General features: G+C 41.6%; 2 protein-coding genes across 2 annotated transcripts; both read left to right on the top strand.

Moving 5' to 3' along the window:
- Nucleotides 1-258: 258 nt before the first annotated feature.
- LOC104417031 (protein trichome birefringence-like 2) lies at nt 259-3669 on the top strand. The gene is made up of 6 exons (XM_039299903.1): nt 259-820; nt 886-1072; nt 1516-1708; nt 1806-1996; nt 2257-2415; nt 3072-3669. Exons 1-6 carry the CDS (start codon nt 259-261, stop codon nt 3409-3411), a joined length of 1632 nt encoding a protein of 543 aa, XP_039155837.1. The 3' UTR covers nt 3412-3669.
- Nucleotides 3670-8564: 4895 nt separating this feature from the next.
- Nucleotides 8565-12904, top strand: LOC104414171 (octanoyltransferase LIP2p2, chloroplastic). The gene is made up of 4 exons (XM_010025203.3): nt 8565-8963; nt 9042-9306; nt 11066-11216; nt 12310-12904. The coding sequence occupies exons 1-4, from the start codon at nt 8788-8790 to the stop codon at nt 12636-12638; spliced, it is 921 nt and encodes a 306-aa protein (XP_010023505.1). The 5' UTR covers nt 8565-8787; the 3' UTR covers nt 12639-12904.
- The last annotated feature ends 217 nt before the right edge of the window (nt 12905-13121 follow it).

Raw genomic sequence — 13121 nt, 5'->3', positions numbered from 1 at the left:
TCACCCGCCTCCTCTGTCACGAGCATCCTCGTAATTCCGTCGACACGGGTCTTCTCTCCGTCTCTCCGGTCGCTCTGCTTCTCCGCCCTTCTCTTCGACACTTTTCGAACGCGACCCGACGCTAGGACACAAACGCACGAACGTTCTCTCTCTCTGTTTCGTCGTCGCCGTGTCGTATTCAATGACCTTCATGTCTGGTTTCGCTCCGTGCCCCGTTGCTTCTGGAGGGCGGCGGTGAATGCTGCCGGGTCGAGGCGAATGGAGCCCGTGAAGCATGCATTCTCGGAGCAGCTCCTGCGCGCCAAGAGGAGGGTGGCGGCGTCCTCCAAGTTCGGCCTCAGCGTCGGGGCCTCGCTCTTCTTCCTCGCTCTCGTGGTGACCGTTACTGTGAGCGTGACTCCCCTGTGTCTGGAGCTATCCGGTTCCCCTGTTTCGCTCTGGCCCTTCTCTCCTTCGACCCCCGCCAACGCCACCCTCGTTTCGTCCTCTGCTCCGGCCGCGAACTTGACCACCGCCGGCGCCCGTCGTTGCTGCGGGAATGCCACGTCGGGTGTCGGAAAGGTTTTGGATATCTTGGACGGAGATTGCGAAGGACGGGTTTTGAACGCGACCCGTGATGGGGCGAATGTGACGAGAGAAGGTGAAACAGAGAGGGTGTGGGGAAACCCCGCGGGGGATTCGAAAAATAGAAGCTTGACGTTTCATAGATTAGTGGATGATCCTAAAGCGAGGCACGACGCGGATCTAGGCGGGGAAGCTGTGGAGGTTTTTGAAAATCATGATGAGGGTGGGAATTTCTCTGTGGCCAGGGGAGGGAGTGGTAATTCAAGGTCTCCCCTCGCCGCAGAGGAGTCTGACCTAGGATAGGGCGGCGTGATTCTGGAGTATTGGGACATCGTGGTGAGGATTGTGATATATTTGATGGTAGATGGGTAAGGGATGATTCGAAGCCGTATTATCCGGCGAATTCTTGCCCTTATGTTGATAGGGACTTCAATTGCCACCTCAATGGTAGGCCAGATGATGGATTTGTAAAGTGGAAGTGGCAGCCTAATGGATGCGACATACCGAGGTACGTGGTGCTGGCTTGGCTCTTTTGGTGGGATGTGTATTAGGATTATAGAATGCAATCTGATAAGCACTTACTTTGCTTTTAGTCTTTAGGTAGGATGCGAGAACTTTTTTGTTTTGCGCGAGAACACAATGGAGATTTGCGCTTGTCGTGTAACCCAGGTTGAAGTTAATCACATGCTTTGGATATATTCTGGATTATCTTGGTCACATGCTTTTGATATATACGGGAGATATGGTTCTTTAAGTAGATTATAAATGAATGGACTGCTTTAAGTAATCTTTGGTTGTGGGACGATATTCGGAGATAGCCTAGGAAGGTCAACTTGTGATCGGTTCAAGCGATTGACATGTGTAGTCCTTTGCATAGAATCTTGTATATGTTAGTTTATTTGGACATGTTCTTGACGAATTCTTAATTGATGATTGGAAACATTTTCTCAGATTGAACGCAACTGATTTTCTGGAGAGATTAAGAGGAAGGAGGCTGGTCTTTGTTGGGGATTCGCTGAACAGGAACATGTGGGAGTCTCTCGTCTGCATCCTCCGCCATAGCGTCAAAGATAAGAAAAGAGTCTACGAGATTTCTGGAAGAAGCGAATTTAAAAAGAAGGGAGTTTATGCCTTCAGGTTTGAGGCACGTCATCCAGGAAGATTCTCCATTTGTGGTGGCGAATCTTAAATATTATTAATTGCATGATTCGTATCTCATTCTTCAATTTCGATGGTTTCAGGGGTACAATTGTTCAGTCGACTTTGTTGGTGCTCCATTTCTTGTTAGAGAATCATCTTTTAGCAATGGGAATGGGTCGTTTGGGACCTTGAGGATAGATTTGATGGACCGCACAACACGAATGTATCGTGATGCCGATATAATAGTCTTCAACACAGGTCACTGGTGGACCCATGAGAAGACAACTAGAGGGTGAGTGCTGTCACTTCTCTTTACTTTCATCATCTTTATGAGGTTATTGGTATGTAACACGAAAGGTTAAAAAGTAAACTGGTGCTTGATATGGCAAGTTCATCTCAACATGGAATTCCTGGTTATCTGTGACGGGGCTTTTGTAAATTGCTCTTTAAAGGAAATTGAGAGCTTCAAACATATAACAAGAAAACTTTATTTTGGATCAACAAACTAAGCTTCCTTTTTATTTTGTTCTTGTGAATCTGAACTTCGGACAGGGAACACTATTATCAGGAAGGCAAGTATGTGCACCCAAGACTCAAGGTCCTGGAGGCATATAAGAGAGCTCTCAGAACTTGGGCCAAATGGATAGACAAAAACATCCACCAGACCCGAACGCAGGTTTTCTTCAGAGGATATTCAGTCACTCATTTCAGGTAGCCGACTGTTTCCTCATCATTACCTCTAAATATCATGCAACATGCCTCTGACAAACATCTATATATATATTATTTTTTTTAAGACAAAAGGAGCTCAAGTTGGTTGAGCTACCTTGGCATGAACTTGGCCCCTACCTGTGCATCCTCGCACCGAAAATTTCAGAGTGGAAAGTTGCCGAAATGAAAAATATAAGATAGTAAGAACAAGGATTGAAGGCTATATAAGGTGGTTTCCATGCCTGTCAAAACTCTGAGGACTGACATGTAGGACTTCAAAAGAAAATTTTGCTTTTGTCCGTTAAAATGATCTCAACATCTTTTCCACTAGTGAAGTAATTCACTGCCCTCCCTCAGAGTTGTGTCGTGCAAAACAATGCAAAGCTGAGAAGTCTTGATCCTTTGAGAGTTCTAATTTGTTCAATTTTTTTTTTTTTTTTTTATAATCCATGAGAGAAGATAATCTCTGTCAGCTACCTATATCTCCCAAGTAAGATGGTAAGGTGTAGGCGAACAGATGAAGCACCAGTTGTTATTCCCAGATATACAATTTATGTACATGAAAATGTCACTCGCAGTCATTTATGTGGATTTAACTTGAGGATTCTTAGATTTTTGGCCTGCCTGACATTCCATTCAATTTCCTGTGCTCGCAGGGGCGGGCAGTGGAACTCGGGAGGACAGTGTCATAAAGAAACGGAGCCTATTTTCAACGAGTCATACTTGGAAAATTACCCTTCGAAAATGAGGGTGCTAGAGAATGTGCTTCAAGAAATGAGAACTCCGGTAACATATTTAAACATTAGTAGACTTACTGACTACAGAAAAGACGGGCACCCTTCTGTATACAGAACGGCTTACAGGACCGCGCAAGAACAAATGGCCGCCGAGCAATCCCAAGATTGCAGCCACTGGTGCTTACCTGGTGTTCCTGATACCTGGAACGAGTTGCTATACGCTTCTCTGTTGAAAATGGGGTGGGGATCTCCAACATAGTGAAACAGAGTGGCATGGACAGCATCTTTTTTCTTGATAATTTGTTGCTCTGTAACATCTTTTTTTCTAATTAGGATCTTAGCATTAGATTGATTTTGATAGGAGTTCCAGTGTATGTTCAGGGAAATTCAACTCTACCCAGATCGTAGGTTATCCTTAATTAAAATTTTTTTTGGGGGTTTTTCACTCAGTTGAAATGTACACGTAAAACGTTCCAAAATGCCCGCAAGAAATACAAAGCACATCGAGTTTCTTCAATGATTTTGTGGCTTCATAGTGCAGGTATTCCATCATATGTTCATACTTTATGCCTGGAGCTTGGCTGTTTATCAAGAACATCTGTGAGTAGTGATTTTTCCTCCATCGGATTTCTAAAGAGGCTGAGCAAATAAATCATAGCTAAGATTGGTGTTCGATCTTTGAGTTTATCAAGGAAAAACAATCTTATTTATTGATGGTTAAACCTTGAAAATCTTCAAGCCATAATTTTTCAAGCCATAATGCCTTTCAATTGGTATATGCAGATCAAATCAATTGCGAATCTTTCGCAAGCTTAAATATCGTATGCCCACAAAATGATTTCCTTCATCCTTCAAACGAAGTCTATTGCAAATTTCACGCAAGCTTAAATATCGTATGCCCACAAAATGATTTCCTTCATCCTCAAACGAAGTCTAGACAGATTAAGAAATCAAAATTTACTTGCTCGATAGACATATGAACGGCGAGTCAATCGTTCAAATGATGAGTACTTGTGTATTTCAATTGACGTTTGATGCTTTCCTGGTTTTATCAGTCCTTAAATCTTGAAGGAGATACCAGAGAAGGCCTCTTTATTTCGATTTACATAAGTTAACTGCTGAATCTTTCTAGGATGTTATAGGTGAGGGCAAGGTTTTGGTTGGGGTTTTAGAAGTAGAATTTTTATCATAAGTATGCGCGGCAATGAGAGCAGAATTGGAGAAGGCTGCTCTAAATGTAGCCACCCTGCAACTCACGCCTGTGTCCGTGGTGGGGGTAGGGAGGGACGGAGAGAGAGAGAGAGAGAGAGAGAGAGGTGCAAGAGCAGGAACTATCATATCCAGGTGTCCAAGTTCTCAAGAGAAGACATACAGTAAGATTTCCATTTCGAAGTACATTTAAACATGCAACATGTAAACGACACGAAGATTAAAGAAAGACCTGATAATTAAAAGCCTTGAAAGCCGTTGTGTGACTTGCCGGTTTGCCAGGGCAATACCCAAAAACCTCCCATCTCTGCTAATTTCGATCTCCTCCTCCGATGCGGCCCGACGGTGGTGATGCTTTTGGTTAGTGTCCCGGCAAACTGATTAGATGTTTCATGAGGAGCGGGGGGAATCCCTCTCCGTCCCCATATAGCCAAATTGCTTCTTTTCAAGATCCATGGAGAGATGCATGCCAAAAGCCTTCCATATCAGATTTCAGAAAAATTGATAGGTGGTTTATGGAGATGATGCCCACCAATGGGTTCTCACAAGAGCCAAGTGGAGGTGTTAGTATCAGAGATTGAGCCCTTAAATAGGCAAAAAAATATCGTTTTTTGAGTAGTGGTCGTGCTAAGTCGGACTTGGATAAAATTAAATTGCATCGTGTTTTGGTTCATTATCCAGAACAAAAGCCCCCTCTTTTTTCTTTTTTTCTTTTTTAACTTTAAAGTTTCACCATTGAAAGTTGCCTTGCCATGGTTGGAAAGTTTGAAATGATTTGTGCGTCTCCTCTTGCTATGTGATTATACCGTCTTACCCTCGATTCATTCTCTTGCTTCCGCCATTAAATCTCTGTTATCTTAAGGTCTCAAAGTTGCTGTCTCTTTCCTGCTTCCTAGGTACAGCCATGGCTCTGCAGTCTGCACAGACTGCAGATATTCAAACGAGTGATCAAGACATGAAGCTGTTGAAACCGAGCAAACCGTGTCGGCATAGAAAAGATTTGCACAATTTCGCTCGCCATGAGAGTCTCTGAAGTTTGCTGTTAGAATGAGGATATTGATGTCAAATTGGAAGAGGGGTGATACCCACCCTCCCCGACTCACTTTTTTCCTTTCTCTTTGTGTAATGCTTTTGATTATTGGAGCCTTCTAGCTTTTGGCGTTGCACCAGTGAGATCCACTAACTCATGCTCATCCTGTGCCTTTTTCCCACTCCATTAAGCCTCCTAATATCCCACTAATCCGATCCTGGAGCCAGCTTTTTTCTCTACGGCTTTTCTCGGCTAAGTTCTGCCACAATATTAAAAAAAATTTAATGGTGTCGACTTTAACTTCGTCTTTTAGCCAAATTTGAGCCGATCGAGCTGGTCTCGCCTGACCAAAAGGAACAATCACATTCACTCTCACTTTGCAATCTCTTATGGGCCTTCTCTTTAGGGAGATTTCCACAGTACTCCCCATAATCGCCCCCGGGGCAGAAAAGAAAATGTGTCGTTACTTCGATGGCCAATCCAATTTCTTAAGTGGGAAAAAAGTTGCAAGTTAATAGTTTGGACTTTACAGTCTTGTCCTCTCTCTAATCTCTCTCCCAGCCTTCCCATCAAGTTTAATGGGGTCTTTCGCTCCTCGAAAAGCAGTGATCTCCTTCTCAGAAATGCACCCAAATGTTAACAGTTAGACTATCCACTCACTCTCATTTTCTCACCTCCTTTTGTTTAATGTAAACAAACAAAACAGCCTCCACTTTCTGCCGTTCCTCCTCTCCAAAGAGAATCTGTCCCAGCCCGTTTCTTTTAAAATTGTTCTGTTTTGCTGTTACTGCAGTTGATGCTTACGTCAGAGGAATATATATCCCATTATAGTAATATGGGGGTTTACAGGTGTTGTTTGGATGCTTAATAATTGATTCTAAATAATTGAAGGACAAACCACTTTTAGGAAGTTGGGGCAAAAGGTGTTGGGAGATGATGGGTGGCTTTGAGAGGGAAAATTCAAGACTTTATGATCATGAATATAACTCAACTCTCCTCCAAATGGTAGTACTTTTTATGCTCACTCATTAGTGTTTTTGACCTTGATTGTTTGGAGAAAGTTTTGGTTGCTTTGATAAACTTGTCTTGGGACAAGTATGTATTCTGGTAGTCATCATTGTGGTCATTATGGTCATGATGCTTTCCATTGGTCACAGGAAATGAGGGAGATAATTTGTCTGGTGAAAAAACAAAACACCACAGAAATCTTACCTTTGATCTGGTTTTTCATGGGGCTCCAAAAGCACTCTCGACAACATTTTTTTTTTCACCTTGTCCTGCAGAGATAATCCGTTTTTCTTGTTCTCTGAAAAGATGGAGGGGCTTGGCTTGTGTTGCTTTTTCCAAGGGTAAGTCGTCTGTGGGCCAAATAGCCTCTTTCGATATGAAAGATGCCCTTGAGAAACAGTGCAGAATCTACCTCTGGCAAATCTCCCTAGCCAAAATGAAAAGGGGAAAAAAAAGCAAAGAGAGAAGACCGCTAAATTTCATTGCGGAGTGACATAATCCGGTCCCTTCTCTTTTCTTCTCTGTACGGTCGAAGAACAGTAAAGGGCACGCGAGATAGGATAAAGACAACCAAAATGACAATCTGAGTTGTGCGTGGAAAAGAATGTTATATCATACTTCTTATCGGAGTTCATGATCCAAAGAATTTTTTCTTTTTTTCCAAAAGTTTTCTTGGGCCATTATTTCGTATTTGTAATGGAAAATTTAATTATACATGCAAATGGGACATTGATTTTTTTATTTTTAGTTCAAGTAACTACTCATTTTATTGGTGAACCTATATTTTCTATTCTAAAGCTGTTTGTTTGGGCAAAAGAAAAGAGGTGCAGAGACAAGACGTTTGATGTATAAGCACTATTTATTTCTTCTAGATGGCCTCCTCCAATTTTGCTACCTTTTAGAAAGTTTCCTTTCAAACTGTAACTTTCCTTGCTAATGACTCAATCGATTTCCCATAATTTGGCCTGCCTCCTGCCTGTGAACAGCCTAAGAACTTGAAGGAACACATCTGACTACTCTTGCAACTACTCATTAGTCCATGCCCCTCTTGAATCTTGATGATTACAAGTGAAAAACAGAGGATGATTTCCCATGTTCTGCATGCTTTTCCTTGTCATCTCCGGGGTCTTTTGGGAGTTGGGAACCTTCCATCATTGTGCACAGCGATTGTGAAAACACCGAGGACAGTGATTTTGCTGCTGATTCATTTTTTCTTGAGCCCAATGAGAGTTAGCCATGTTGCATCTGAATGATGCCCGCGTTGACAGCCAATCAGCCAATGCCAAGGGGGAGGAAATGGCCTAGAAATGGAATCTGAACTTTAGTCCTGCTGTACTTGATGAGGAACGAAAGGCAACTTGTTCTGTGCCGACCCTGGCCTACCCTTTCTATCCACTGCACCGACCGTGGGATTCAGTATTGGACTCAGCTGGTTTGCCTTCACCTAGATTGAGCCCAAACCCAGCAGGTTTTTCCCCTTTGGGCTCAATAAGATTTGGGATTTGGACTTGGCAATTCCTTGGCTTTTTTGATTGGGAATATGAAATTTCCATTTCATGTCATAGTCTAGCAACTTCCCAAAAAATTTGAGAAAAAGATGGCCCAATAAGTAATAACTAATTTATAGAGAAATTGACAAACAATTTATGAATTTTGACCCACCATGTAATTTTACCCTTAAAATTTTAATTTATTTAATGTGATCTATGAAATACTAATAAATATTCAATATAATCATTTTGTTTGCTCAAATGACAAATCATATGTTATTTGATGACGCGGATGTTTATATGCCGAGTTGGATTTTAAAAATAATGAGTCAACATGTTTATCTTTTTATCAAATTATCACGTTAACATGTTCATTGTTATTTGATGATGTGAATTATTATATCTGTGATTTGAGGGAATATCTTATTTAGATAATTCACATGTAACTTTCTTGTTTTTCTTTTGTCCACCATTCAAACTTAACGAATTAAAAGTCATATCAACTAATTTCATTAGCTTGAATAAACGGAAGGATAAGATTAGATATTTTCATATAGATTAAAGAATAAATTAAACATTTACTAATAATTCAAAAACCAAATATAATAAATTAAAAATTTAAAGGCCATATTACACAATATATCAAAGCCCCCAGACCATTTGCGACATTTTCCTTGAATTTCTACTCAGGCAAATACTCAAACACGTGATGGGAAGCAAGAAATAGCGGCGCATCAGGGGCGACCGAAACAACTTCGATACTGACGACGGCGGCGGCGGCAACGGCAACGGCGACGACGGCGGCGGCGACGCCGGCCTTCCCGCTCCAACCAGAGTGCCAACACGGGCCACTCGCGCAGAGAGAGAGAGAGAGAGAGAGAGAGAGAGAGAGAGAGAGATGGTGCCGGCGGCCATTTCAACTTCGACCTCAATCGCTTCATGCCCAAGCCGACGACTTCCCCGACGCGAAACCCAATCTCACTCTCGACCACTTTCGACAGTGTCGAGCCACGTACCGAAATCTGCGGTTTCTGTATCGCTCAACTCAATCGCCGACTACCCAGATATTCGAACGTGGGTTTTTCTCTCTCGGACATTTCCTCAAACACCTTCCGGGCGTTGACTCCAATTGGCGATTTTTGTGTGTGTCAGGTGCGAATGCTTTGATTTGCACAACGAGCTGGTCCCGTATGGGAAGGCATGGGCATGGCAGAAGGAACTGGTGAGGCAAAAGAAAGCGTCGATCCAAAGTGATGTAGATTGCCCGGACACGTTGATCGTGCTCCAGCATCAACCTGTGTACACTATGGGCACCGGTAGCTCGGAAGATTATCTCAATTTCGACTTGAAGAATGCTCCTTTCGATGTTCATCGGACTGAACGCGGTGGGGAGGTGACTTATCATGGTCCTGGCCAGGTATTTTTCTTTGCTTTTAGCCGTTTTGTAGTACAATTGATGTTTCAACTTGGCAATTACTGATTTTTTGTGAACAATGTGATGGAATGATCTTAGAAGAAGATGTTGCAGCCAGTTTGAGACTAGTAGCTAACTTAATACCATGTAGCTGCTACAGTTGGGATCTTAGAAAATATCATCTTGAATTAAAGATACTGAATCTATACGCCAAAGATTATGTGGGTATTGCCACAAAGGTCAATTGGTTTGAGGACTCTGTACATCATGGTTGACGGACATATCTGAAAGTGAGAGTGGAATGTTGTGGATGCCGCCAAAGTTACTTTTGGAGGTATAGTTTTGGAGTTTCGTGGAAGCTGAACAACATACAGAGTCGAGGAGATGATTCTCTGTTAATAGGACAAAGAACTTGAATGGAGATGCAACAATTTGATGCCCTAGAGTATAGAAATCACAAGCCTCCTGCCTTCTCAAACAGCAATTAGAGAGCATGTTATGGGACTTTGTCCATTTCACCCCAAAGTTAACTCTTTGATACACAAACTTGAATAGCATTCCTGTTGCGCTTCGAATTAACAAACTCTACATGAAGGCAAGATTCTAGCCAACTTATCTATTTCGGTAAACGTCACCCACGTCCATGTAAAATGTAAATAGGTTTTAGGTGAATGATAATAGGTTTTAGGTGAATGATAAGCTGAGAAAAATTTGAGTGAGGTCCAATTTAACAACAAAGAAAATGAACTACAGTTGGAGTGATGGAATTTCATATTTCTCAAAGTGATAATGTTGATATCCATAATGTAGGAATAGCCATTCTCATCATCAGCCTGTCTATATGGTTATATCCTGGAATCTGGTTAGTTATCTACATAGTCTAACATCGAACCATGAACAAACAGCATAGACTCTTGTTAGAATCAAGTGCAGGCGAATTTTTGCATCTCTTTTGAAAATGGTCAAGAAGGCAGGGTTTGTCTAGAGAAACCATAACATTCTTTGGCATTTTGACAGTCTCTGAGTGCTTAGTAATTGAATAATGACATTAGTTTCGCAAACAATACTCTTGAGGGCAAGGCATATCATGCTTGTTATCTCAAAATTTCTCACCAAAAGAAAATAATGAAAGTTGAGGCACTATACCATTTGGGAAGGATATTCGTGTGAATGTTAGCTTTTCCTGATATTGTTTCCAGGGATAATCAGAAGCTTCTAGAGATGCGTTTGTGATAGAATAATCATTGAGAAGACCTTTGAAAGGCGTGGCAGTTTTCCACAGGGACTAGCTTTCTTCAATTGAGTTTTAATGTCAAGTCATTGAGGTTCTCTGGTTTTCAAGTGTAATAGGACACTCTAACAAGTTACATCCCCCTCGCATTGTTTTTGGAAACAAAGCTCCATTTTTCAGAAGTTTCATCTTTTTCTTATTGCTTTCTGCGTGTTTTAGATTAGCAGCTGAGAAACTGAATGAAGTTGAACTAGGTTTCAATAGTTAACACATTGCAGTTGTAGTATTAAGGCAGGAAGGATTTATTGTAGTAAATGGAACTGTACAGAAGATAACGTGCGGTTGACTATCAAGCAATTTTGCATGGGAATCAACTGATGCAGTTGTCCTTTTCGTCTTTTATTGGTTTTCCTATTCTTGAAATTTAACTCATTCGGTGGTCCTAGATGTAAAATACGGATTATTGCCATTCGTAATTTTCCATATACGCAACATATGCCTAACTCCTGGTGTACTCATGTTGCATTCTAGCTAGTTATGTATCCCATCATCAATCTACGGAATCACAAGATGGATCTCCATTGGTATCTCAGGTCGCTTGAGGAAGTGGTTCTTCGTGCTCTTCTCTCAGCCTTTTCTATCAGAGCCTCCCGTCTTGAGGGTTTTACTGGTGTCTGGGCTGGTATGCTATACAAATTGTTCTTGTATGGATATATATATATATTTTTGAACTATATTTTTATGATCATTTGTCAATCTGAATTCTGTACATAACACATCTCTTCTTCCAAATTATTTGCTGTGTGTTCCTGTTATTCCCTGTTGACCCAAACATTCTAGCTAGATATAATAGGATATCCTGTGATGACCTACCCATGCGGTTATTATACTCTCAAGCTAGAGTGGATGGGGATCTTTCGGTAGATTGATCTGGATGACCTCACCATAGGCATCCTGAGATTGAAATACTTGGTTAGAATGAGGGGCTCTTTTTTGTGCTTAAGTGTGAGGTGACAAAACAAGGCCTAAATAAATATTGTTTTCACTCCCAGGCTGGTGGTTGAACAGGTCAATCACTGGTTCTGTCGGAATATTGTCCCTTGCAAATAATTCTCTTCAAGCTGCAACACAATAGAACATGGTTGAGAGGTTCTTGGCAGGCTTTCAATACATTTAGGAGTGTCACATCTATTCTCAGACCTCTGCTAAAGCACTTTCCATTTTCCTTTCGTTATGGCCAGGTGGTATTTGCATAATAGCATCTTCAAAAATGAGTCCTTGATTCAAAATGCCACTGCATCGCTGCTATTTCCTTTTTAGTTCTTCTCTAACACAACTGAATCAAAGTGATTCTTGACCCAGTTGTACCTCTTCGTTTGAATGGTTCAACCATCAGCCATCCATGTTCTGACCATGGAGATTTTAGGGGTCTAACTCTGGACTGGGCTGGACCTCAAGACTGTCCAACTGGTTGGTCTGGCGACTCTGATCCAAGGTTCAAAACATGGTGGATACCCTGTTACCGTAAAAGAAAAGATGATTTATTCGTCCACTGATAATTGCACGTCATCTTGTTCTATAGTATTTATATTTTTTAATTTAAACAAATTGGCACAGCTAGTCATGGATCAATGTGCAGTTGTGTGATTCTAAAGGTTCCGGAAAAGATTTTTTGAGAAACATTTTGGTTGTTATTTGCCTGACACTCTTTGTTTTGTTCACAACAATTTCTGGTGGGCTATTGATATGACATCATTCACTGTATTAACCTTCAGGAGATGAGAAATTGGCAGCCATTGGAATTCGAGTATCCCAATGGATTGCATATCATGGGTTAGCTCTGAATGTCACTGCAGATCTGACTCCCTTTCAATGGATAATTCCATGTGGGATACGAAATCGCGGAGTCGGAAGCATAAAGGGGATTCTCGGAGAAGCTTCTTCGTCTGTAAATTGCGGATTGGGCGACGCATTTGTTCCCAGCGAATGCGGTTTACTCAACATTGCCTGCGATGCTCTGATTGAATCATTTGCGGAAGTTTTTCAGCTTGAAGTTTGCCGGAAACCGCTTACGGAGGCATTTTTAAGTGGGAAATTGCTCTGACTTGTATACTCAATCATGCTTTGAGTTTTCAAGATTTGTGTCGGATCTGTTCATGTCTGTCGTAGGTGTTGTCCTGGTTTTTCTCACAGTTGTGACAGTTATGGAAAGGCATCGGCATTTGCAGCCATGACAAGTGAGAAAAGCGTTCTTGTTGCAACGATCGGGTATTGGTTATCGCGGCTGCAGCGACCATTGTGCAATGGGAGAAATAGGCAAATTAATCTCTGTAACTTTGGCTATGGCAATGACATCCTTAATTGCTAGTCTCCTGTTGCCTTGGTTCACTGGCCATGTTGGTTGAGGCCGGCTAACGGACTTCTGTGACATCGCAATTTTGTTGATTGCAAAATGACCCAAACTATCCGAAACCTTATCAATTTTGCGCTTGAAAACTCGAAATGATCAATTCCCAAGTACTTCTCGTCTTAAAATATATGAGTCGAAAACGAAGAATTACCAGAAGTAATGACATTTATCTACCTA

This window comes from Eucalyptus grandis, chromosome 8 (genome assembly GCF_016545825.1).
Source record: "Eucalyptus grandis isolate ANBG69807.140 chromosome 8, ASM1654582v1, whole genome shotgun sequence".
Taxonomy (NCBI): Eukaryota; Viridiplantae; Streptophyta; class Magnoliopsida; order Myrtales; family Myrtaceae; genus Eucalyptus; species Eucalyptus grandis.
Note: the sequence above shows the minus strand (reverse complement) of the source record. Positions and strands in the feature narration are given on the sequence as shown.